The sequence below is a fragment of the Myxocyprinus asiaticus genome, chromosome 48, assembly GCF_019703515.2.
Source record: "Myxocyprinus asiaticus isolate MX2 ecotype Aquarium Trade chromosome 48, UBuf_Myxa_2, whole genome shotgun sequence".
Taxonomy (NCBI): domain Eukaryota; kingdom Metazoa; phylum Chordata; class Actinopteri; order Cypriniformes; family Catostomidae; genus Myxocyprinus; species Myxocyprinus asiaticus.
Window position 1 is genome coordinate 5705059 of NC_059391.1, and position 26766 is coordinate 5731824.

Sequence of the window (26766 nt, forward strand, 5' to 3'; positions counted from 1 at the left end):
GCTAATATGAAATCTGTGGAGTGGTTAAAAAATTATTTTTAATGACTTCATCCTAAGTTTATGTAAACTTCTGACTTCAACTGTAGGTAGGTTGGTGGGTAGATGGATGGATGGATGGATGGATGGATGGATGGATGGATGATAGATATAATTAGACTAAAGCTTATTGGTTTAAACTTTATATGTACTCGAATATATTAACTGATTTTAGTGGCGTTACAGTGTTTACCATATTATTACATACAGTAGTTTCCAGTGTTACCAAAGTTCTATTCAAGGCAAGTCAATCCACTCGGCGGCCATCTTTAGAATGCTCCCGGGCAGCTATAGGCCCTTTCATACTTCTGGGTTTTGGAATGTGGAAGTAAAAGCAGGGTAAACTTCAATAGCAGTGAATGGGGGTGAATATGAGACCATGCCATATATAATTTATGCCTACCCATTTGCTCCAACATCAAAAGAAAGACGCCACTATGGTGTTCCCACAACTTTCCAAATGAAGAAAAAAATTGAGAGTGCGGGATTGCTACTGCCTGAAGAGAGACTATAATAAATTTAAAGTCACTTTCTCAACAGCTGTATTCCTGAAACCTTTACACTTTATCACATCTGTGGTAATGTCTTTTAAAACGAATTCCATGGTAATGTAATACAAAGTATAGTGTTATAAATTTACATTAAATAAAAAATATAAAAAAGTTTGCTAGATTTAAGATGCTAAATAAGGCAGAAACGGATAATCACAGTCTTTGAAAAGGGTTCGTTTTCCATGGATACAAGCGGCATAGAAGTACAGCTCCTATCCACTTGAATGGGGAAAGACCAAAATCTCCAAAACGGTTGGCCAAGATTATGATAAAATAACATATTTCAAATCAGCAGTAAAATGTAACAATATTCAATAGTCTATATTACGCTAAAACAATAGCTCAGATTATGCTAAAAAATATATATATATATATATATATATATATATATTTTTCAGGCTTGTATAGCTAATACGCATGTGCTTACTCGAGTTGATTGACAGACTAGGTCTATATCTAAAAGGTGATTGGCTCTTTTACCTTTAAGGCGAGACTTTCTTTTCTACATCCGCCATATTGGGCGTTCCAATTTCTCCCATTAATTTTAATACAAGTGCAACGTCTCATGCTAAATAATCATTGGCGTTATGTCATCACGGAAATTAAGTTATAAATTTGTATATAACCTTACACAGATAAGGTTAGTAAAATTATTTATCACACTAAAGTCGTGTCAACACGTATATCGTTTACATGTGTTGCTATACTTTTGAAACAGGGAGTAGTTTAACGATTATGTACTGGTCCCATTCACTTCCATTATAATTGCCGTAGCTAATTATCCTTCTGTAACCGCAATTTCTGCTCTTTTTTCAAATGAACGAGGGACGAGCTGGAATCATTTTTGGTGGTAATAAACATTAGGCAAATCCTTTCGATTGAGCTTAAAATTAACACCAGATGGCAGTAACGGTTCAGGTAAAATCAGCCTTTGTTCATAAGTAGAACAACCAACAGGTTATAAAATGCTTTGACCAGTCAAAGCTTAGTCATATGCATAATATATATATATGTTACATCGTTAAATGCATATTCCAAACAGTACAACACTAAATGCTTGAGACAAAAACAAAAAAAGAAAAAAAAAGAAAAAAAAAAAACCAGCAACAAAGTAGGCCTATTTCTACAAAAAATGGGGGGTATAATGAGTTTAGCAGAGAAATATCTCTTATCGAGGGTTTCCATATGATTTCAGCAATGGGTTATCGAATACGTTTTTATTTCCAGCAGGCACAAGTTTCTGAAACGTTCTATCTATTTGTCATGAAATTGATAGAAAGGGGATGTGAAAACTCCTATTGCTTCAGTTGAATTGAAGGACCCACTGTCAGCTGAATCAGGTCAAGAGATTTACTGGGGGAACAACCACATGTGGAAGGAAAGGCTCTTCCAAAGAGTTCGGAGAGAGATGTGCACCCATTTGAGTGAGATTCATTTCCTTTTTCCACTGCTAAACAATGTACATGTTCAAGTGAAAGTGTAGTGAGGGTGCAATATTTGATTTTATGAAAGAAATCACAAGTTCCTTACATATGCAGTGGGTGTGAGAAATAAATATGGATTGGGAACAAAATGCTGATTATTTTTCAGGGTGCAGAAAACCGATTAAATTACAATTTTAGTATTATATTCAATAATGTAAAGCTGAAACATACTGTATTTAGCTCTATGTTGCATGAAAAATGACTCAAACATGCAGGTATAAATTGCATGAGCAAAGGCCCAACTCATATTTGTACTCACATTTCACTGTACGTTTAGTGAAATCAGCCTGTCTGATTTACCAACATATGTCAGCTAAGTCTATTATACTGAAAGTGAAAAGGGCCAGTCCATTACCAACATGACCTCATATATGTAAAAGGGTGTGTACAGCAACAAATGAATTTCTCATTGTAAATGAGCAGATGTTGGTTTGGTGATTTTACACCACAGACTGTATGTGCACCAGGCCTTTCCCATATACATGAGGCAAGATTAATGTTGCTATGAAGAGAGTCAGTGAACTCTGTAACTGTATTGTAACATTATTGTTGACGAAACAGCTGAGCTACTTTTGATAAGCGATAAGAATCACAATAAACATGGAGTCACTTACCATAAAAGTCACAGTATACCATAAATTAACGCACTACAGTTTTACAGTAATGTCAGATTGGCTATTCGCATTTAAATTCATTATTTAACTGCTGAGTTTTGCATTTTTGTATCCCTAAAGGGTATCTGGATGCTTAAGTTACATGCAAGACAAAAATACAATATGAATGTCATTGCAAGATAACAAAATATAGGTAAATGTGCCCTTTAAAGCTTTATAAAGGGGTTCATTAATGACTAATAAGTCATTTACAAATGTGTTATAAATCATTTATATGCTGTTATAACAACATGAATAAAAGGGCAACTTTCATGCAATACTTGCCAAATAGTGAGCCAGTTTTACTTACATGTTATAAATGCTTAATAAATACACTTATTCATATTGAGATATATATATATATATATATATATATATATATATATATATATATATACACACATATATATATATATATATATATATATATATATCTTCCCTTTTCTCCTCTATTTGGAATGCCCATTTCCCAATGCACTCAAGCCCTCGTGGTGGTGAAGTGACTCGCCTCAATCTGGGTGGCGGAGGACGAATCTCAGTTGCCTCTGCGTCTGAGACCGTCAATCCACGCATCTTATCACGTGGCTTGTTGAACGTGTTACCGTGGAGACATAGTGCGTGTGGAGGCTTCATGCTATTCTCTGCGGCATTCATGCACATTATAGCAATCACGAAGAGGTTACCCCATGTGACTCTACCCTCCCTAGCAACCGGGCCAATTTGGCTGCTTAGGAGACTTGGCTGGATTCACTCAGTACGCCTTGGATTCGAACTCATGACTCCAGAGGTGGTAGTCAGCATCAGTACTCGCTGAGCTACACAGGCCCCGTTCATATTGATATTAATAAAAAAAACTATGAAGTCAGGTCTTCGTGCTCATTCACAGCATATATCATATAATATATGATACCATTCTGAACTTTTTGTACATAGGTTTCTAAAGTTGGCAACTCCTTAATAAATGCTTTATGTGTGTCCACTTTACAAAAAGGTACATATTCATAGGTTACTAATGTTGAATGAGTGTTATTAACTAGTGATAGACTGATATATCGGCCAGGCCAATAATCAGCCGATATTATCGGCATCAGCCCGATAACTGTGTTCACTTGGCTGATAAACAAGTGTAAACTTTACCTTGTTTCAGTTTCAAAATACCAATGGATTTGTCAATGGATAGTAAACAACACCTGTTTAAGTTTAAGTGAATTTGAGTAAATACTGTATTTTAAAAAACGGTTCGTTTAATGTAACAACTTTAGTTGAAATCTGATTTGCTGTTGTTAAATTGTATTATGTATATTGGCGTATATATATATATAGAAGCCATCCTGCTCTCTAGTTATCGACATCTAAAAAACAATATCTGTCGGCCACTGTTAGTAAGCATTTATAACTTGCTGATGCCGCTTGCTTTGATATTTTGTAATCCAGTGCAATTAAATTAAAATATTTTAGGTGTTAAGTGTACAAATACTTTTCGGGCCATTTAGCCTATATAATATATTATATTCGAATATATATTTTTGTACAAATCTATCAACTCTAAAATGTCATATGTGTTTCTGTGTTTATAATGAAGAGTGATTGAACCAAAGGACAACTGTTTTTCAAGTGCATTTTTAAAGCTAATAACTATATTGCTTTGTTGAAACTCTTACATCAGCATCTTCATCCCACGCACGATTTAATATGATGATGCAAGAAGACGAATTAGTGTAACTTTCATTTTCGAAAATGCTCTCTATAGTGGTATTTCACTGAAAGAGAGACTCCTCCTTAACGGAAGAGGATGTCCATTTATAAAGCGTCGCAGACTGTATAAATACAAGAGAGAGCCCAACCCACTGAAAACAACGTTGAGTGAAGCTACTTCAGCACCTAAAATCATGTCAGCAATGCAGAGGTAAGATTTATATGACTGATGATGTAAGATCAATGACATAGTCTTAAAACCTAGTGCCCGACAATGCAGTTTAAAAACTACATGGATCGGAACGTAGGTGTCTCGACGCGCATTATAATTTGTCATGACGTCTTAAAAACGCCACGCTCATGTCGCAAAAGGGGTCCTCGCGCTATACAGCTAGACTCAGCGCCACAAAGAGAGAAAACCTCAGGTGCCTCGAGACGCGTTTTATACAGATGACGGCATCTAAACTACTCTCCTACAGGAGACCCTGGCAAAAAAGCTAGAGACGCGGCGCAATGTTCAAAGACGTCGACGTATGTACGAAGACGTATGTCTACATAGAAAAACAACTGAAAAACAAAGCTGGCAAAAGACGTCCATCGGTCTGACACAAATGTAAATTAACTTAAGAAAACTTAACAAAAACAATAATATCATCTCTCAATAAATAATAAATAATAGCACAGACGGAATGCAAGAATGCGTCTTCTGTCAACGCCCCCTTGTCAGCATTTTTGACCAGCTGCGCATTCGAAAGTCGGAAATTACCTATGATGCCCATAAAGGCTAGTAGCTATGTTGTGAAAGTAGACAGCATACTAGGTTTTGAGCAACAGACATTGTTGTTGTCAGTGGGAAATGTTATCGGGAGGTTCTACAGTGGCTAAAAAAAAAAAAAAAAAAAAAAAAAAATTTGTTTTTAAAGGTATAGTTCACCCAGAAATGATAATTCTCTCACCCTCATGCCATCCCAAATAAGTAGGATTTTCTTTCTTCTGCAGAACACAAATGAAGACTTTTAGAAGAATATCTCAGCTCTGTAGGTCCATACAATACAAATGAATGGTGACCAGAACTTTGAAGCTCCAAAAAACACATAAAGGAAACATAAAAGTAATCCATAAGACTCCCGTGGTTAAATCCATATCTTCAGAAGCGATATGATAGGTGTGGGGGAGAAACGGATCAATATTTAAGTCCTTTTATACTATAAATCTCCACTTTCACTTTCACATTCTTCTTTTGTTCTTCATGCATATCACCACCTACTGGTTGGGGAGAAGAATTTATATTAAAAAATGACTTAAATATTGATCTGTTTCTCACCCACACCTATCATAACACTTCAGAAGACATGGATTTAACCACTGGAGTCATACAGATTACTCTTATGTTTCCTTTATGTGCTTTTTGGAGCTTCAAAGTTCTGGTTTTGTATGGACCTACAGAGCTGAGATATTCTTAAAATCTTCATTTGAGTTCTGCAGAAGAAAGAAAGTCATACATGTCTGGGATGGCATGAAGGTGAGTAAATGATGAGAGAATTTTAATTTTTGGGTGAACTATTCCCTTTATGTTCTTAGAATTCACAAAATGTTAAAGTTATTAATTTCAACCCAAAATATTTATGCTTGTAGTAAGCTGCCTGCCATTCAGGGTAGGCAAATCAAGTCAAGTGCTTGTGTGCGGGTTAAATGTGTCTGACATATTTTCACGTCATAGAGGGAATCTCCTTTTTTCTCCTGTTTTTTAAGCAGCTCATTCTGCAAACCTCAATTTGGCCTGTGGCTCATAGAGCAGGTGGAAAGTGGGCTATATGAGGGATTGCGCATGATCCCCGGATCCACTGACACATTTCGGATCCCTTGGAAACACAACGCCTGCAGAAACCTCGGGGAAGAGGATATTAAAATATTTAAGGTAACTTACTCTTTGTGCCACAATCACCTTTGAAAACGTTTCATTTCTGCACAAACTACAGATATAGTAAATTACAATGTAATTCCATAAGAATGCCTACTGAGTTACAGAAATGATCTATAGGTATACTTACTGTAATTATTTGATGAAACTACTTGTAATAAGGTTTTTTAAACATTTGAGAGGCTGGGGAGAGGACCAATGAGTGAGTGGGACAAATTTTTGAGGTCCCTGCAAATACTGAGGTCATGTGACTGCAAGTCTTGAAGTGTGTGCTTGGCATTATAAAAAGTAACATTGTGTAACATTTACATTTCTATGAAAAATAACATATTAGATACTTGGGGTTTCTTTTACATTCAAAAGTGTGTGTGTAGATTATTGTCTAACACCATCTTAAAGGGAGAGTTCACCCAAAAATAAAAATTCTCTCATCATTTACATTTATGCATTTGGCAGATGCTTTTATCCAAAGCGACTTACAGTGCCCTTATTACAGGGACAATTCCCCTGGAGCAACCTGAAGTTAAGTGCCTTGCTCAAGGACACAACAGTGGTGGCTGTGGGGATTGAACCAACAACCTTTTACTTACCAGTTCAGTGCTTTAGTCCACTATGCCACCACATATTCACCTTCATGCCATCCCAGATGTGTATGATTTTCTTTCGTCAGCAGAATACAATTTATGATTTTTAAAAGAATATTTCAGCTCTGTCGGTCCATGCAATGCAAGTGAATGGTGGTCAGAACTTTGTAGCTCCAAAAAGCACATATAGGAAACAGATGTAATCCGTATGACTCCAGTTATTTAATCCACATCTTCTGAAGTTATATGATAGTTGTGAGTGAGAAACAGATCAATATTTAAGTCTTTTTTTTAATTAATCACTTTCACATTTAATCACCACCTACTGGGAAGGGAGGAGAATTTGTAGTAAAAAGGACTTAAATATTGATGTTTTTCACCCACACCTATCATATCACTTCAGAAGACATGGATTAAACCACTGGAGTTTTATGGATTACTTTTATGCTGACTTTGTGCTTTTTGAGCTTCAAAGTTTTGGACTCTTTTGACTTGCATTGTATGGACCTACAGAGCTGAAATATTCTTCTAAAAATCTTAGTTTGTGTTCAGTAGATGAAAGAAAGTCCCACACATCTGAGATGGCATGAGTGTGAGTAAATGATGAGAGAATTTTCATTTTTGGGTGAACTATCCATTTAAGGCTACTTGGCCCCCTTATTGCTGCTTGTAACTTATGTATCCAAAAGGTTGAAGGTTTAAATCCTACTCGGGATAAAAAAAGATAAAACATCAGCCAGTCTAATTAGTAAATTAGTATTGTAATGAACATAGCATACATAACATGGACACTGTATGTAAATGATTACTAAATTATATTTTGCCCTGTTCCAGGAATGGGCTGTGGTTAGTGGAAAGATCAATGAACACCCTAACGACAAAGCAAAATGGAAGACAAATTTTCGTTGTGCACTTTACAGTCTGAAAAACTTTCAGATGTTGCATGATAACTCAAAAGATAAGGATGATCCTCACAAAATCTATCGCATTATCCGTCCTCAGAGTAAGTTAAAGTGCTCCATTTTTTATACTTGAAATCAACAAGCTTCACTTGTGAAAACTGGATGATTATAAATTCTTGGCCAATATTTTTTATTGTTATTTTTTATAATTATGATTTATTTATTTATTCAGATCACCAAGAGACTCAACATCAACCCACATTCATTGCTGAGATCTACAAACCTGCAAATAATTACACATCTCCAGAATTGGAGGTAATGCTAAAATTTATGAGGCTTTAGAGATAAAGGTCGCACTTTGTATTAGATGTCTTTAACTACTATGTACAAACATAAAAATACATACAATACAATGTATGTGTAGCTACTGACTACTGAGGTTGAGGTACGGTTAGGTTTAGGAGTAGGGGTATGGTTAGGATTAGGGTTAGGAGTTAGAGATAGGTTTTAGGGTTAGGGGTTAGGTTTAGGGTTAGTGGTAAGGTTAAGTTTGTTACTACAAATGTAATTAAATGCAGGTACTTTAAATGTAAGTACAATGCAACAATATGTATGTGCATAATAATTACATAGTACTTAAGTACATAGTAGTTAAAAACCCCTAATATAAAGTGGGTCAGAGATTTGTATTTATAAATATACGTTTGTTCATTGTTAGTTCATGTTAGTTCCTAATGCATTAACTAATGTTAATTTATACAACTTTTAATGTAAAAAAGTTTTAGTATATGTAGGACTTATTAACATTATTTTATTAAGATTATAAATCATGTAAAAGTATTGTTTATTGTTAGTTCATGTTAACTATTGTGTTAACTAATTTTTGTAAATATTGCTACATTTATACACAATATATATATATATATATATATATATATATATATATATATAGGTATATGCGTATATATTTATAATTGTAGGCAATATAAAGTATTAAATTAGTCTTCCATTCTAAACATAGTTAAATGAAAATCATTTATGGATTTAATTTGATCTGGAAATGCATAATAGAGCATTGTTTTTTCTGTAATGGCCTATTGACAACATTGTAAATTAATATTGTATGAAAATAATATTCAATTAATATAATATAATAACAAATAGTAAGATATGACCCTACTAAAGGCACACCTTAAAGAAAATTTGCTTTTTTTCTGTTCACATTAAGATTCATTAAGTGAATTAAGATTCAAGAAATACATTTTGTTTTATTGAATATTGAAGGAGCAATATCATCTGTGTGAAATAATAACAGATGGTTGTTTTAAATAAACTTCATTTAAAAAAAAAAAAAAAAAAAAAAAAAAAGGTGGCAAGGGAGCCTTTTACCCTTCACCTGTCTCCCCACTCCCTCACTTGCGTTAAAAGGCCCCCAGGAGGGTTATATTAATATAGTGTAGATACAGGGGTAATAGTTATAGGGCACAATTTGTCAACTTATGCAAATACTTTTGAGACAGCTAGATGCTTTTTTGAGTAACAAATTAAGATATTGTTTATTCAAAATCACCACATCCAAAAAGGGGGCATAATTTCTTGTTCATTTCAATCACATTTGACATTTACTGTTGAAGTCAGAAGTTTACATACACCTTAGCCAAATACATTTAAACTCAGTTTTTCACATTTCCTGACATTTAATCATAGAAAACATTCCCTGTCTTAGGTCAGTTAGGATCACTACTTTATTTTAAGAATGTGAAATGTCAGAATAATAGTAGAGTGTGATTTATTTCAGCTTTTATTTCTTTCATCACATTCCCAGTGCCTCAGAAGTTTACATACGCTTTGTTAGTATTTGGTAGCATTGTCTTTAAATTGTTTAACTTTGGTCAAACGTTTTGAGTAGCTTTCCACAAGCTTCTCACATTAAGTTGCTGGAATTTTGGCCCATTCCTCCAGACAGAACTGGTGTAACTGGAGTCAGGTTTGTAGGCCTCCTTGCTCGCACACACTTTTTAATTTCTGCCCACAAATTTTCTATCGGATTGAGGTCAGGGCTTTGTAATGTCCACTCCAGTAGCTTGACTTTGTTGTCCTTAAGCCATTTTTCCACAACTTTGGAGGTATGCTTGGGGTCATTGTCCATTTGGAAGACCCATTTGCGACCGAGCTTTAACTTCCTGGCTGATGTCTTGAGATGTTGCTTCAATATATCCACATAATTTTCATTCCTCATGATGCCATCTATTTTGTGAAGTGCACCAGTCCCTCCTGCAGCAAAGCACCCCCACAACATGATGCTGCCACCCCCATGCTTCATGGTTGGGACGGTGTTCTTCGGCTTGCAAGCCTCTCCCTTTTTCCTCCAAACATAACGATGGTCATCATGGCCAAACAGTTACATTTTTGTTTCATCAGACCAGAGGACATTTCTCCAAAAAGTAAGATCTTTGTCCCCATGTGCACATGCAAACTGTAGTCTGGCTTTTTTATGGTGGTGTTGAAGCTGTGGCTTCTTCCGTGCTGAGTAGCCTTTAAGGTTATGTCGATATAGGATTCGTTTTACTGTGGATATAGATACTTGTCTACCTGTATCCTCCAGCATCTTCACAAGGTCCTTTGCTGTTGTTCTGGGATTGATATGCACTTTTCGCACCAAAATGCGTTCATCTCTATGAGACAGAACGCTTCCTGAGCGTTATGATGACTACGTGGTCCCATGGTGTTTATGCTTGCGTACTATTGTTTGTACAGATGAATGAGGTGTTTAGAAATTGCTCCCAAGGATGAACCAGACTTGTGGAGGTCCACAATATTCGTTTCTGAGGTCTTGGGTGATTTCTTTTGATTTTCTCATGATGTCAAGCAAAGAGACACTGAGTTTGAAGGTAGGCCTTAAAATACTTCCATTGGTACACCTCCAGTTGACTCCAGTTAGCCAATTAGCCTATCAGAAGCTAATTGGCTAACCAATCCAAGCTGCTTAAAGGCACAGTTAACTTAGTGTATGTAAACTTCTGACCCACTGGAATTGTGATATAGTCAATTATAAGTGAAATAATCTGTCTGTAAACAATTGCTGGAAAAATGACGTAGATGTCCTAAATGACATGCCAAAACTATAGTTTGCTAAAATGAAATCTGTGGAGTGGTTAAAAAAATTAGTTTTAATGACTTAAACCTAAGTGTATGTAAACTTCTGACTTAAAGTCAATTTGAGCTCACTTTGAACATTTTTTCATGACAAATCTATTCCCCCTCACTTCAGAAAAACAATGTGTTTTATAGGGGCCTTTAGCCACTACAACAGTGGGGCTTTTTACCCCAAATACTATTCTTACACTTATTGGACAATTATTGTTTTTTTATATATATACAATCACCTTAAGCAAAACTGAAAATTACAAATAAGTATTTTGTCTAAAAATAAATGTGATAATTTCCAGAATATTCATTAGCTACATAAACTTGCAATATTTTAAAGTATTTAAATATTTGATCAAATAATCTCAAATCAAACTTTAGACATTACACACCATGATCTCATGGAAGAGGAAAATGTTGCAGTTCATAGTGTCAAACAGGTGTTTAGGAAAGTGCTGTGGTAGTTTTTGTTGCTATTTAGTGTTTTGGAAATATTTAGAAAATCAAATCAACGGAGTCTTTTACCCCACGGAGCCTTCAGCCCCGTTGTACCCTATATTAAATACAAAATTAATATTACAATATGAGAAGTTACAAATATTTGATACACAAATAAACTATTTCATTGTCTAATGTCTGATACAGCAGGACTTGCTCAACCAGATGGATACTGTCGATCTAAATCAACTTTCAGGTATAATCTTTGCTCATTAACATCTTTTTTTATTGCCAGCACAACATGGTATTGCCAAGTTTCCTTCCATGACAGAAAGTGAGGTTGAAGGATAGGCTCTTGCAATGCTGCTGACTAGACCGCATTTCCAATATATATTTTCTACTTCACAGAGACCCAACAATGGGAGACCTGTTCCCATCAAAACATACAGACCACTCCATCCAACTACTTTGACATCTCTGACTCCGGTGTGCATTGCATGCAGAATAGCACACCGCCTCCAGTCCAGCAGCCCTACACTACAGGTAACTCCACAAGCAGTTTTTGTCTTTGCAGTTGTTTTTTTTGACCCACATCATAACTAATTGGTCTATGTGATAACATATAGCTAGCTGGTCATTATTGCGAAATAAACAACCTAGTCTCATAAAATTAACATTACTATAAAAATGTTACATTTCGTCGCAGTGTTCTGGTGAAATGAACACTAGAGGCGCTACAAAAACTTTGTGTTTTATTCGCTTTCACACAAGTCCCGGCTACAATGGCTGATTATGACTATATAAACACATATTTTTCACACTATTACTCACACACTGCTATGTTATGATATCAAAACACTTTTACTCTATGTGCCATTTGTAAAAGGATATATTTTAATGCTTGTATTACAGCCCACCTACATTTTACACTTATTCCAATGTGATTAACTTCCACAGTAGCTCAACTAATAGAGTGTTGAACTTCAGACTTTGAAGACCTCAGTTCGAGTTCAGCCAAGTACGCAAGCTGACATGTGACACAAGAGTATCTTAGAAGCATCAGGAGATGATGCGTTTGCTTCAGAAAATGTGCTTTTCGGAGGTCTGGGTAGCTCAGTGAGTATTGACGCTGACTACCACCCCTGGAATTGCAAGTTCAAATCCAGGGTGTGCTGAGTGACTCCAGCCAGGTCTCCTAAGCAGCCAAATTGGCCCAGTTTCCAGGGAGGGTAGAGTCACATGGGGTAACCTCCTTGTGTTCACGATTAGGGGTTCTGGCTATCAATGGGGCGTGTGGTAAGTTGTGCGTGGATCGCGGAGAATAGCATGAGCCTCCACATGCTGTGAGTCTCCGCGGTGTCATGCACGACGGGCCACATGATAAGATGTGCGGATTGACTGTATCAGAAGCGGAGGCAACTGAGACTTGTCCTCCACCACCCGGATTGAGGTGAGTAACTGTGCCACCACGAGGACCTAGTAAGTAGTGGGAATTGGGCATTCCAAATTGGGGAGAAAAGGGGATTTAAAAAAGAATTATGATTTAGTGTATTATGTAATGTAACTTTCTATTATGTAACTCTTGATTTTAGATCACTGTTGGTTAGGTTTAAGGTAAAGTTGTAGGATAGGGAGGTACGTTTTACTCATTAAAACCTCCATCTAATATTCACCTTAAAAACCTCATCTGGTTACAACACCATTTCACTCGCTTTCGGCGCCCCCCGCTGGACATTTCACTGGGAAACTGCAGCGAAATGCACAATAAAGCACGTAATTCCGTTTTCAAACGATCAGGCTGAAAATAAACGCAGACAGGGTGATCAGGTCTCTGCCGCAAAGGGAGTGGATTGTGCTTAATTTGAAAGCTTCTTAAAGTGTCATAAGTCTTGTGAGGGCATACAATAGGTTTTGGTGAGAAATAACCTGAAATGTAAGTATTTTTTGCTATAAATGCTAGGAAAGAAGTGCTCACAGTGGCACGCGATCACGCAAGACCTTACGTTTTTAGTGCTAACAATGCAAGTTCTCATGTGACTCTGAGTGTGAATGAGTTTCACTTATAACGTTCGTAAAGTGTAAGTTGCAACGGACGTGAAGGTTTTGTGCTGATATTCAGTACAACAGCATAATAAAGTTCTATAAAAGATGATAGACTGGAAATTAAATGTTGTATAATCTGTTATATTTTTCTTTAGTGCACGCAGAGAACCCCCTTTCCATCCATGACCTTGAGATCTCAATCAGCTACAGAAAAACAGAAGTTCTGAAAACCCGCCTGTGTTCACCACTGGTTCAGTTTTACTACCAGTGTGACCCATCTGAGCTTAGAGGGGCAACCATACGCTTTCCGAACACTGAGGGTCTAATCGACTACAAACAAGTCCAGTACACTAAATGCATCCTAGATAGTATCCAAAGAGGTCTGCAGCTGGAAATATGCCAAAATGGCATATACGGCTTCCGGCAGGACAATTGTAACGTGTTTGTCAGCACCTGCGGCCCCTCTGAGATCCAGAACCCAGAGCCCAGAAAACTGCGTCAGAACTTCAAGGAGGAACTGCTGAGCTTTGAAAAGTACATAAAAGGTATGAACTACGAGATGTTTACTAAACGTACTGAACAATCTCAACATGTGCCTTAAAGGAATATTCTAGGTTAATTGTTTAAGGTCAATGTACAATATGCATGGCATGTATAGTACCACAAAAGATCATTTTGACTTAACCCTTAGTTTATAAAAACAAATAAAAAATGCAGTGTAGCAATGCATTTACAATGGAAGTTAATGGGGCAAGCGTACAACACAGCAAATAAGCATTTAAAATAGGCAAATCATTTTTCGATAAAGGTCCATATTCCGATTAAGCCGATTTCCTGAAAATTGCAAGAGTGTACATGTAATTCCATAATCTGAATGAACAAAGACATGCAGTTTTCCAGCTATTTTCTGCTGGAAATACTGGAAATGCTCACTCCAGTTATTACACTGTAATTTTAGACTGTTATTTAATCAAGTATTTAAAGGAATATTCAGGGTTCAGTACAAGTTAAGCTCAGTCGACAGCATTTGTGTCAGTGTTGATTATCACAAAAATTCATTTTGACTGGTCCCACCTTTTCTTTAAAAAAAAAAAGCACAAATTGAGGTTGCAGTGAGGCACTTACAATGGAAGTGAATGGGGCCAATTTTTGAACGTTAAAATACTCACTGTTCAAAAGTATAGTTACAAAACATAAACAATATGCATGTTAACATGATTTTAGTGTGATAAAATCACTTACTAACCTTTTCTGTGTAAAGTTATACACAATTTTACAACTTCGTTGCCATGACGACATAAACGGCGTAAACCTATTAACCCTAAAACAACAGTAAAACTGAGGATTTAAACAACTTTACAGCTCAAATAATACATGATTTTTAACAGAAGAATTAATGTAAGTGCTTTTATAAAAATACAAGCTTCAAATTTTTACCTTTAAACACTCCAAAAACTGCCCCATTCACTTCCATTGTAAGTGCCTTACTGTATCCTCAATTTTTGCTTTTTTAAACAAAAAAACAGCACTCGCTTGTGTGCAAAAAAAAGACCGGTAGATACTGATGTGATCAATAAAAACGCGAGGAATAAGTTTGTGATCTAGTTTGCTTGATTTCCAGAGGATGATCTTAAAAAGTGTCACTTTTGACTCAGAAACACTGGATTTAGTATATTTAAGAGATTCAGAGAAACACCAGTTGCTGTATAGTTTGACTGAAATTTTAAAGTGCATGTAAATGTACTGACTGTGGCTTAAAGGGACAGTGAAAATTCTCTCATCATTTACTCACCCTCATGCCATTCAAGATGTGTATGACTTTCATTCTTAAGCAGAACACAAATGAAGATTTTTAGAAGAATATTTCAGCTGTATAGGTCCATACAATACAAGTGAATGGTGACCAGGACTTGAAGCTCCAAAAAGCACATAAAAAAAGCAGCATAAAAGGAATCCATAAGACACCAGTGGTTTAATCCATGTCTTTTGAATCAATATGATATGTGTGGGGGAGAAACAGATCGATATTTTAGTCATTTTTATTTACTATAAATGCTCCTCTCTGCCCAGTAGGTGGCGATATGCACGAAGAATGTGAATTTTTATGTGCTTTTTGGAGCTTCAGAGTTCTGGTCACCATTCACTTGCATTGTACGGACCTACAGAGCTGAAATATTCTTCTAAAAATCTTAATTTGTGTTCAGCAGAAGAAAGAAAGTCATACACATCTGGGATGGCATGAGGGTGAGAAAATGATTTTTTGGGTGAACTATATCCCTTTAATGTGCCACAACGTTGTCTTATTTGCATTAGGGCAATGCATGTTGCTCAGCAGCCTCTGATTTGAATATTAACATTTGTTTCAGATCTAAAGGATTTCCAAGAGAACAAACGTGGGTCTCCAGATTATACCATCTACCTGTGCTTTGGACAGAAACTCCCAGATGGAAAGCCTTTGGAGAAAAAACTCATAGTTGTCAAAGTAAATATCACAAATATAGAATTTCTCTAAAGCTGGTAAGTTGTGTCGCCTGTGTTTAAGTGCTGTAACTTGTCTCTTTTCCACTCTGCACAGGTTGTACCTCTGATATGCCGTGAACTTCATGAAAGAGCTCAAATGGAGGGAGCGTCCTCTCTTCTAAATGACAACGTTAGCTTGCAGATCTCCCACAACAGCCTTTTTGACCTTATAAACTCTTTGGGTCTGCCTTCAATGGATTAAATCATGTGTCCACCATTAAACTAGTCATTTGAAATTCAGTATAAATACATTCTTGTTGTATCTGAACTTTCCATATGTTATTTCCATGGGGCATTCTTAGGTGGTTTCGTAGGGGCTTTTTTGGCTTGTATTGTAAATGGTCAAAATGTTGGGCAGGGTTTGGTACTTCTATGTAATAATGTTAATTTAACTTAATGAAATTACAGTATATTGTTCAAACTAACAGAAATGTTGTGTATTTGGAAACATTTTCTGATGAGGTCTGAGGCCTCATTTTCATATCTTGTCTTCTAGTGAAGAGTCTTTTACATTTTGCCCAAAGGGCTGCATTTGCATTGCTTCTAGTCTATTTCCTCCTCTATGAATGAGATGTCTTGAAAGTTTGGTGTCATTAAGATGCTGAACTTATGTAAAAAACTAGTGGTTGACATAAGTTTTTTTTTTTTTTTTTTTTTTAAATGTATTGTCTGATACCAGTAAATGACAGCATGCACTCAGGCTGGTATGAACAAAACCTGATGATCGTGTTATTTAGCCTGATTTGAGAATGTTCCAATCAGCATCTTGTGTGCTTCAGTGGAAGCAAAGAAATCTAACCTTTTATAAGTTAGCATAGTCAGTGTCAAAATTTGCTTACATTATATAATGATTTGATTAGTGACCTAGAGTAGAAATAGTGCAGAATATTAAATACAATTATTCATTTTATGTCATAACTGTTTTATTTTTTATTTTTTATTTTTGCAACATCTAAATGGATTTATTTCTAGTTTGTTTAAAATAAAATATTTAATCCCATACTTTCAATGTGGTCTCATACTTTTGGTACCAACTGTGTATATTACACAATTTAATATATACAATTTAATGATAACAAATAAAATGTACACAAAATTGCTTAATTTAAATGAACACCATAGCCACTGAAAATGCACCTCATCTATTGACAGGCTGAAACTCAGTGGAATGATAATCGGTCAGTTATCGTCTGATGCTGTTAATCTAAAAACAGCCAAATATCAGCTGATTAATCGATATATCACTATTTAAACTACATACACTACAAATATACCTTAAAAAAAACTCTGACTCAATTTGAATATTCTTTTCACAATATACAGTATGATTGTGCATGATAAATCGTCTTTACTCAAAGAATATGTATTATTAACATTTTTCTATTTTATTATTGAAATATTTCTATTTACATTTAAGATTTACGAATTTCATAATTGAATTGTGTAATTTTTAACAAAATATTTAGGTTTTTAATCATTTATTTTGTTAAAGATAATTCTTAATCTGATAGAAATTTGTTGTATAATTAAAATCTTAAAGAAAAAAAAGTGTTGCATTCAAAATCATAAACTAAAAAAGTAATTATTTTTAAGGTTTAAACATTTCTTTTTCATTACACATTTTCATAAAATTTAATTGAGTAATCTTTAATAGCACTAAATACCTCTGATATTTTAAGTTTTATAACATTTTGATAAAGAATACAATTCAGTTTGAAGGAGACTTGTGATTTGAAATGCATAAATGTTAAAAATAGGCTAAAATATACAATATATACAGTACTGTGCAAAAGTTTTAGGCACTTGTGAAAAATGTTGCATAGTGAGGATGTCTTCAAAAATAATGACATAAATAGTTTTCATTTATCACTTAATGTCATACAAAGTCCAGTAAACATAAAAAAGCTAAATCAATATTCGGTGTGACCACCTTTGCCTTTAAAACAGCACCAATTCTCCTAGGTACACCTGGACACAGTTTTTCTTAGTTGTTGGCAGATAGGATGTTCCAAGCTTCTTGGAGAATTTGTTACAGTTCTTCTGTCTATTTAATCTCAATTGCTTCTGTCTCTTTATGCAATCTCAGACTGACACAATGTCCAGTGGGGGGCTCTGTGGGGGCCATAACATCTGTTGCAGGGCTCCCTGTTCTTCTATTCTAATCATTTCTATTTGCAGAAGGAATGTTTGGGAGTCTAAAATGTATATTACTTATTGACACACTACAGCTCTGGAAAAAGATGGTGTGGTTGTTTCAAGGAGCACAATACGACGATACTTGAACAAAAATGAGCTGCATGGTCGAGTTGCCAGAAAAAAGCCAATGCCACAAAAAAGCCTGGTTAAAATATGCCCGACAACACCTTGACACGCCTCACAGCTTCTGGCACACTGTAATTTGGAGTGACGAGTCCAAAATAGAGCTTTATGGTCACAACCATAAGCGCTATGTTTGGAGAGGGGTCAACAAGTATTGTGCTCCTTGGAAACAACCACACCATCTTTTTCCAGAGCAGCCTGTATTTCTCCTGAGGTTACATTGTTACGCAGGTCTTTTGACAGTTCTTTTCTGCTCCCCATGGCTTAGTATCTAGCCTGCTCAGTGCATCCACGTGAGAGCTAACAAACACATTGACTATTTATACACAGACATTAATTGCAATTTAAGAAGCCACAGGTGTGGGAAATTCATCTTTAATTGCCATTTAAACCTGTGTGTGTCACCTTGTGTGTCTGTAACAAGGCCAAATATTCAAGGGTATGTAAACTTTTGATCAGGGCCATTTCTGTTATCATTATGATTTAAAAAGGAGCCAAACAACTATGTGATAATAAATGGCTTCATATGATAACTATCCTTAAATAAAAGACAGTTCATCAGTCATATTTTCAAAATCAATGCCAATATTTCACAGTTTCTGCCAGGGTATGCAAACTTTTGAGCACAACTGTGTGTGTGTGTGTGTATATATATATATATATATATATATATATATATATATATACACACACTCACACACACACACTCACTCTACCGGTTAAATGTTTTGAAACACTTGACTGAAATGTTTCTCATGATCTTAAAAATCTTTTGATCTGAAGGCGTACGCTTAAATGTTTGAAATTAGTTTTGTAGACAAAAATATTATTGTGCCACCATATTAATTTATTTCATTATAAAACTCAAATTTAATTAAAAAAAAAAAAAAAAAAAAGTTTTTGAAATTGATGACTTGGACCAAATAATAAAGAAAAGCAGCCACTAAGTGCCCAACATAGATGGGAACTCCTTCAATACTGTTTAAAAAGCATCCCAGGGTGACACCTCAAGAAGTTGGTTGAGAAAATGTCAAGAGTACATGTCTGCAAATTCTAGGCAAAGGGTGACTACTTTGAAGATGCTAAAATATAACACAGTTTTGATTTATTTTGGATTTTGTTTAGTCAACATAATTCCCATAGTTTTGATGACTTTACTATTATTCTAAAGTATTTCAAAACTTAATTATATATATATATGAGTGTGTGTGTGTGTTTGTGTGTATAGTCATACAACTTAAAAAAAACATGCCAAATGCAATTAATGTTTTTTATTAAAGTACTTAAAATTATTTACAAAACAGCAATGTGGATCCTCCAGTTCACATCAAACATGATGTAATGTGACAGTTGAGGCCATCAAGTTCACAGACAAACTCTTCTCAGGGTTGATGTGAAAAACTCAAGAATCCAAAACACCACAGGAAAACAGGCCAAGCATTTTGTACATCTTACCATGATATGAAACCAGTACAAGTCAAATGATTTTCAAAAATATTACAAACCACTTTTCAAACCATTTAAAATATCATAATGCAACCTTTTCAGAAAACCTTACACGTTTCAGCCTGCACTCTTTTATCTTTAACTTTTCTTATTTTTACATTAAAACATTAGTAAGGCATAAAGGAAAAAAAGGCTATACATTTAAGAAGCATCTCTATTTAAAGCAAACCTTTAAAAGTCAATGAGGGGTTTGCGGTTCAGATGAGGCCACAATTAATCTGTCTCTGCCCATTAAGGTGGTTCATTTGAATTTTTAGGGTTCTAGTCTTCATATACATGTCTGAATTCAACAAGACACCAAAAACAGAAACCAATATCAAGAATCAGAAATACAAGTGGCAAACACATTCAGTTAACAGGATTTTAAAGGAAATCTGCTATACACTTCAGTTCAGCTTAAATATACATGTTCACATGTTTAAGTTGAACAGAGAAAGTACATTCAAGTTGTTAAAGTGTTTAAGGGAGAACCTTGTGTATACCTCTTGAGACTTTACATAACCCTATCAAATTAAGCCATTAGATGAGAGTTAGGTCTGCTGCTTGTTTTACCGTTTATGTCCAGTTAGTAAATAAAAATATTTCATACTGATTGTTTAAACATGAAATCTCAATTGAAATAAATATTACTTTCGGTGATATCACAGCATGTCCCATAGGTTATGATACATGTATGACCCTGCTGATGTTCAACAATGCACTGACACACTGTAACAGGTTCCTACAGATTTCCTCGAAACAACATTACATTCATTATTCATGAAAAATAATAAAAATCAAAATTCACGTTCTCCAGGGTGGATCGTTTCAGTTTCAAGCTGGATTCAAGCTAAAGAAGCAAATCAAAAAACCCAGTAATATACAAAAACAGCTTCTTTAAAGAATTTAAAGGAATGGTCAAGGTTTGTTTTCCGTTTGCTCTTAAACATTTTAATTAGTAAAGAATTTTCCTATCGACAGCATGTCACAGATGCGGTCCATTAAGTTTAATATGCATTGAACCCAGAACAATCCTTTAAGCCCACACATTCAAAGAAGTGTTATTATTAGCTGTTATTTACATGGAGGCTAGAGCCTGTCTGACAACTCACCCATTCTACTGGATCAAAAGCTTAAAATACCATCAGAACTCAACACCCACATGAAGACTTGTTTTAAACAATGGCAAACCTATACATTTTCAACATAAGCTGTATTTCAGACACACCCATATACTCTTTTCTTTTCTTTTTTTTTTTTTTAACGAATGATCTTTACAAACAAAAGAAAACAAACAATCAAAAAACAGGTCAGTTTGATAACTGATAACATGACTTAAGAGCCCTTAGAGTTTCATATTTCGATGTAGAATTTCACATTTTAAAAACAATCAAATCTATAGCTATTGTTTAAATAGGATGTGGCACTTAGCCTCACACTGAAGTCTGGAAGTCTTTTGGGGCATCTGTGTTTTGGTTTTGCACCGTTTCCTCTTTCCTGTGTTTCCTTGCATGTTTGTACTTATCCACATAGGCTTTGACCAGGTTAGCTACCTTCACTGGGTTGATCTCACCACTCTTGCTATGACACACCTTGTGAATGGGACAAACAAGACATGGAAGGGTTAACTGTCAAATAAGACAATAGTTAATAAAACATTTTAAAATATATTTTCTCCCCTTTTAATCCCAATTTGGAATGCCCAATTCCCAACGTGCTTTTAAGTCCTTGTGGTCACGTAGTGACTCGCCTCAATCCCGGTGGCGGAGGACGAATCTCAGTTGCCACCGCGTCTGAGACCGCCAACCCGCGCATCTTATCAAGTGGCTTGTTGAGCGCGTTGCCACTGAGACATAGTGCGTGTGGAGGCTTCACGCCATCCACGCTCAACTCAGCACACGCCCCACCGAGAACAAACCACATTATAGTGACCACGAGGAGGTTACCCCATGTGACTCTACCCTCCCTAGCAACCAGGCCAATTTGGTTGCTGAGGAGACCTGGCTGGAGTCACTCAGCACACCCTGGGATTCGAACTAGCGAACAATATTTAATAATTTAAAAAAATGGCCTACTGGAGAAGACAAAATATAACCTGTATATCAAATTATACAAATGTTCTTCAAGAGGCATTTCGGAAACCTAATCACAGCTGTTTATATATATATATATATATATATATATATATATATATATATATATATATATTTTAAATGTTGTATGAGGAAGTGATTATAAAAAGCAACATGGACCACATTTATCTGCACACTAATACTCCTTAATTATCCTGAATAAGGCAATATTTGGTTTGCTGATGGTTTACGTAACACATAATTGGAATATGACCAAATGCACCAATTCAATACCTGGATCAGTATCAGCTTAGATACTGATGTTTTTTAACCAGATTGAGTATTCAATTCAATAGAGCATTGTTTTTTCGAATTTCACATCTCAAATAGTCCCGCCTCTCCGAGATTCCCATTGGTCAACGGATGTTTACACCCAAGTGTGTTTTGAATAAGCATCAAATTAAACTACTATGAACTAGGCCACACACAGACACACACACACACTCATAAGGACTTCCAGGAGAGTTCCGACTGTCAAAATAAAAGCCTGAGGGTTTTAAAGGTGCACTCAGTAATTTTTTTCCTCATTTATAAAGTTTTACTTCTAAAGAAATGAATAGTAAGTTTGAAACAAGTATAAAATCATGTCCACTCATGTGAGATGAAGAGTTCAATCTCAGTAAATGGTTTTTGGACATTTCACTCAAGGATTAAATTAATCATGGTTTACTGCATAGTGAATTTCTACAATGGCATTGATAACTAAAAACTACTGTTTGAATGATGCAGCATCCAGGCCACTTCAACATACTTCAAAAAAATTACTGAGTGCACCTTTAAAGTTGAAGTTCAAACTTTAAAGTTTGGTCAATGGCACCATCATGCGGTCTGATCTCTCTGAGTAACAACCGCTTATCCGGGTATTGCGAATCATCTTTCCTGCTTCTCGGATCACTGTGCGATGTCTACATGTAAGCTAATAAAATAATTTTAACACAAATCAATGTTTCATGTGCATTTATTTATTTATTGGCAAGTAGTCTTGTAATCAGCTTGAAATGAGCAGTCAGACAGTCATCATTAACAAAATCAACACCAACAGATATCCGGAGGTGGAATTCAGCTGTTCAGCAATTTCTCTCTCTCAAAATTGCATCATTTCAACGCAAATAAATGTTTCATGTCCATTTATTTGTTTATTTGGCAAGCGTTTATTCTGTGAAAATGACCGTCTCACTCCTCATTATCCAGCCTATTACAACAACAGAACTCTGACGCAAACCGTAGTTAGATTTTAGCCGTTCAGCGATTTCGTTCTTTTCACATAATTACATAATTTCAACGTAAATCAATTATTTGCGTTTATTTGGTTAGTAGCTGTGTAATAAGCAGGATTATGTACAGTCAGCCGCTTATTGCAAAATTAACCCTTTCAGGCTGATACAAGACTGATCCTGATCACCTTGTTGGGGTTTTTGTGATAACAACCGGGTGACTGTACATTACCCCTTACTTAATGCATGACGCGGAGGTGAAAAACCACCCCATGCAAAGTGCATTAAAATAGCTGTGGATTATCCTACTTATCCCATGGTCACTTGCCAGCATTGATTACCGTATTTTCTGGAAATAAAGTCACACCTGACAAGATGCACTGAGTCAAAATCGCAATGTTGAGAGAAAAAAAAACACATACAAATGGTATCTGTGTATAAGTCGCAATGACAGAGGTTGCATGGGTAGGCACTAGGACCCGGGAGCAGCGCCCAACCGCCATTCACCGGTTCAGATTTCAAACACGCTCTGTGAAGATTACACTACCTCAGAATCTACACATCGTATCACTATGTTTTTGGGCTTGTTTCAAACGAGAGAATTTGCTTTAAGTAATCTTGTGTCAGTTTCTCATATTCTTTTGTTTTATGAAAGAAATGCGACAATTAAGCCACATCTGTAACTCTAAGCTGTGCACAAATATACAGATGGTCTATTCTATTCATTCATTAATGTTAGCGACTGTGAATATTTCTGATATTTGCAACCCTCTTTGTAATGTATTCATTTTCCAGTTCACTGACTGAATGTTTTTACTACAAGTGTGACGAAAAATCATTTTGTGGGCATGTGAGGAGTTGAGTGTGACAGCGGACTGGAGTTTGTTAGAACAATAATGTTATGATGGACAAAATATTTAAACTGGTGGCATAAAGTACTTTGTAAATGCAAAATATTCTGAATTGGAAACTTTAAAACGCTTCTACCGTCTCTATGACTGATGTTTTCATCCGTTTTGGTGTGCGTGTTTGACGAGCCGACACGGTCAAGTATAAATTATGTATACAAGTCACTTTGGACTAGAAGTCGTAGGACCATTCAGATGTTGAAAACAAAAATGCCACTTGTATTCCGGAAAGTTACAGCTGTAATTGATTTTGCAGCGCAAATTTTGCAGGGTAATTGGATCATGAGTTCAGCCAATTTTAAACCAGACAGAGATAAAGTAGTGCATTATCACATTTATTTGAATGAATTAAATAAAAAGCTGTACAAATAATTGGAAAATGGGCATGAGTTTTTTGGAGACCACACACTCTGAAAATCTCGGAAGGGTTAGCACTCCTAAGAACATGCAATATTTAATTTCTATTCTTTGTCATTTTCATGTTAATGAGGAAAAAACGGTGTAGCGGACGTGACATTTGTGAAAGTGGCACTTACTGTTCATGATAAGTGGTAAACCATCCAAAACACTCTAAACCTGCAGACTTTGACCACTGAGATATTGGTATGGTATTCATTAAGGCTGCATGACCGACTGAACCTTGCATTAAAATTGTCGAATAGACCATGGTATAAATAATAATAATATATTATTTTTCTTCTTTGTTTACAAATTACAAAAATATTTAATTCCAAAAAAAATGGTGTGTATGAAAAGTGGATCCTGTTACAACTAAAGAGATCTGAACCCTTTTGAAGTCCAGATACAAGATGGAACAAAAATTGCGCGAAGAGAACAGGCTTCTTTTCTACCAAAGTCTTTCACTGTAATTACTGTTAAATTTGCTGCTACATTCTCCAGTAGACTAGTTAAAGTTTTTCTTGATAAGCTACACATTTATACTGAAATTGTGTACTGATAGTTACAGATTTGTGGGTTTTTTCTTTTTCATATAAATGAGCTTCCCCAATTACTTCAACACAGTGAGGTATAGATGTTCCATATAAACAACAACGATGGTATCGGACCCATACCTAGAGTTTAGGTGTCAGAATGGGATCGGTAGAGAAAAAGTGGTATCCCTAATTCTGATTGTAAACACAATCAACAGAAGAAATATCAGATGTCACAAATCTACCTTCTGAACAGCCTTACGCAAGATCTCCTTGTACTCTTCCTTAGTGATCTCTCTTTTCTTGTAAAAGGGCTTTATGGCCAGTTTGACCTCTTCTATTGCTCGCTCTTGCATGTGAAGTTTCTTCATGTACTACAGAAAGGCAGAAATGATCCGTGATTAGCTAATGACTTTAAAGCCATATTAAAAAGAGCTCAACAGTAAGTAAAATTGCAGTTCAAACACTTAAGTAAAAAAAAAAAAAAGTAATGTTGTGATTCATCTCAGAGATGGTTTGTTTATTTTGTGGTTTTGAACTCTACTGATTTTTTTTAAAAGAAAATGAACAAGAAAAATACTTCCAGAACTCAGTCAGCTGAAAAAAGGTGGTCGCTGTTGAGCTCTATACTGACAACCCACTGACATCACAAAACCAATGAAATCTAATATGAATCACTGATAATAAAATTGTGCAACAGAACATGTTCTTAAACCACAGTTTAACAGATTAAAAAAGTTGGTCTTAATACAGAGAAAAATATGCGAATATCTCTTTGGCTCACCTTCTCTTTCTGATTGGGGTCCTGTACAACTTCTTGCTTTTGGGATTTTGGTCTGCAAGAGTCTAGAGATGGTGGGCTGGGCACAGTTGCTGTGAGTTTTGATTCAGCCTGAGTTGAAGCTTTATCCTTTAATATGAAATAGAGTTATTACTGGGATCACTGCAATTAAAAGAGATAGTTAACCCAAAAATGACAATTCTGTCATTATTCAGCCTCAGCATTCACTTTCATTGCACATTAAAAGTTCTCAAAGCCAAGCTAGAAAGTCCATTAAATCCCCCATGATTTAAAAAAATAAATAAATAAATCCCATAAAATGCTTCAAGGTCTTAATAGGTGCATCTTGACATCCTGTCAAATTCCTGTATTTCCCTTCCTTTCAAGTAAATCATATGCACCTGAATGAATTATTATTATTATTATTTATTTTTTTTCTAATAGGTGTGTCTTGACATCCTGTCAAATTCCTGTCTTTCCTTTCCCTTCAAGTAAATCATTTGCACCTGAATGATTTTTTTATTTTTTTAACATTTTTAACAACAGTGTATGATGACTTTAAATACAGTTGTGCTCAAAGGTTTGCATAACCTGGCAGAAATTGTGAAATTTTGGCATTGATTTTGAAAATATGACTGATCATAACAGAAATCACCCAAATGGCCCTGATCAAAAGTTTACATACCCTTGAATGTTTGGCCTTGATACAGACACACAAGGTGACACACACAGGTTTAAATGGCAATTAAAGGTTAATTTCCCACACCTGTGGCTTTTTAAATTGCAATTAGTGACTGTGTATAAATAGTCAATGAGTTTGTTAGCTCTCACATGGATGCACTGAGCAGGCTAGATACTGAGCCATGGGGAGCAGAAAAGAACCGTCAAAAGACCTGCATAACAAGGTAATGGAACTTTATAAAGATGGAAAAGGATATAAAAAGATATCCAAAGCCTTGAAAATGCCAGTCAGTACTGTTCAATCATTTATTAAGAAGTGGGAAATTCGGGGATCTCTTGA

At 35.5% G+C, this 26766-nt stretch overlaps 2 protein-coding genes across 4 annotated transcripts in view; one reads left to right on the forward strand and one right to left on the reverse strand.

Annotated features, from left to right (window-relative positions):
• Nucleotides 1-4541: 4541 nt before the first annotated feature.
• Nucleotides 4542-16974, forward strand: LOC127437578 (interferon regulatory factor 3-like). Of its 3 annotated transcripts, none has more exons than XM_051692589.1 (9): nucleotides 4542-4630; nucleotides 6175-6337; nucleotides 7759-7927; nucleotides 8059-8141; nucleotides 11619-11667; nucleotides 11820-11954; nucleotides 13610-13999; nucleotides 15821-15936; nucleotides 16030-16974. In XM_051692589.1, the coding sequence occupies exons 1-9, from the start codon at nucleotides 4614-4616 to the stop codon at nucleotides 16174-16176; spliced, it is 1269 nt and encodes a 422-aa protein (XP_051548549.1). In that variant the 5' UTR covers nucleotides 4542-4613; the 3' UTR covers nucleotides 16177-16974. The 3 variants fall into 3 exon arrangements, with proteins under 3 accessions (XP_051548549.1, XP_051548548.1, XP_051548550.1); XM_051692588.1 differs by having other exon boundaries at nucleotides 4575-4630; nucleotides 6172-6337; XM_051692590.1 differs by having other exon boundaries at nucleotides 4575-4630; nucleotides 6172-6337; nucleotides 11622-11667.
• A 2581-nt stretch (nucleotides 16975-19555) lies between these two features.
• Nucleotides 19556-26766, reverse strand: part of LOC127437538 (PHD and RING finger domain-containing protein 1-like) — a 30650-nt gene continuing 23439 nt past the window's right edge. The window contains exons 16-18 of the mRNA XM_051692525.1: nucleotides 25749-25874; nucleotides 25210-25338; nucleotides 19556-21370 (exon numbers count right to left, since the gene is read on the reverse strand). Coding sequence (XP_051548485.1) covers nucleotides 21212-21370; nucleotides 25210-25338; nucleotides 25749-25874 — 414 coding nt within the window. The 3' untranslated portion in view covers nucleotides 19556-21211. The remainder of the gene's footprint in view (nucleotides 21371-25209; nucleotides 25339-25748; nucleotides 25875-26766) is intronic.

Coding starts and splice junctions, on each gene's coding strand:
- LOC127437578 (XM_051692588.1), top strand. Junction 6,338..7,758: donor AGGATATTAAAATATTTAAG/GTAACTTACTCT, acceptor GCCCTGTTCCAG/GAATGGGCTGTGGTTAGTGG. Junction 11,955..13,609: donor CCAGCAGCCCTACACTACAG/GTAACTCCACAA, acceptor ATTTTTCTTTAG/TGCACGCAGAGAACCCCCTT.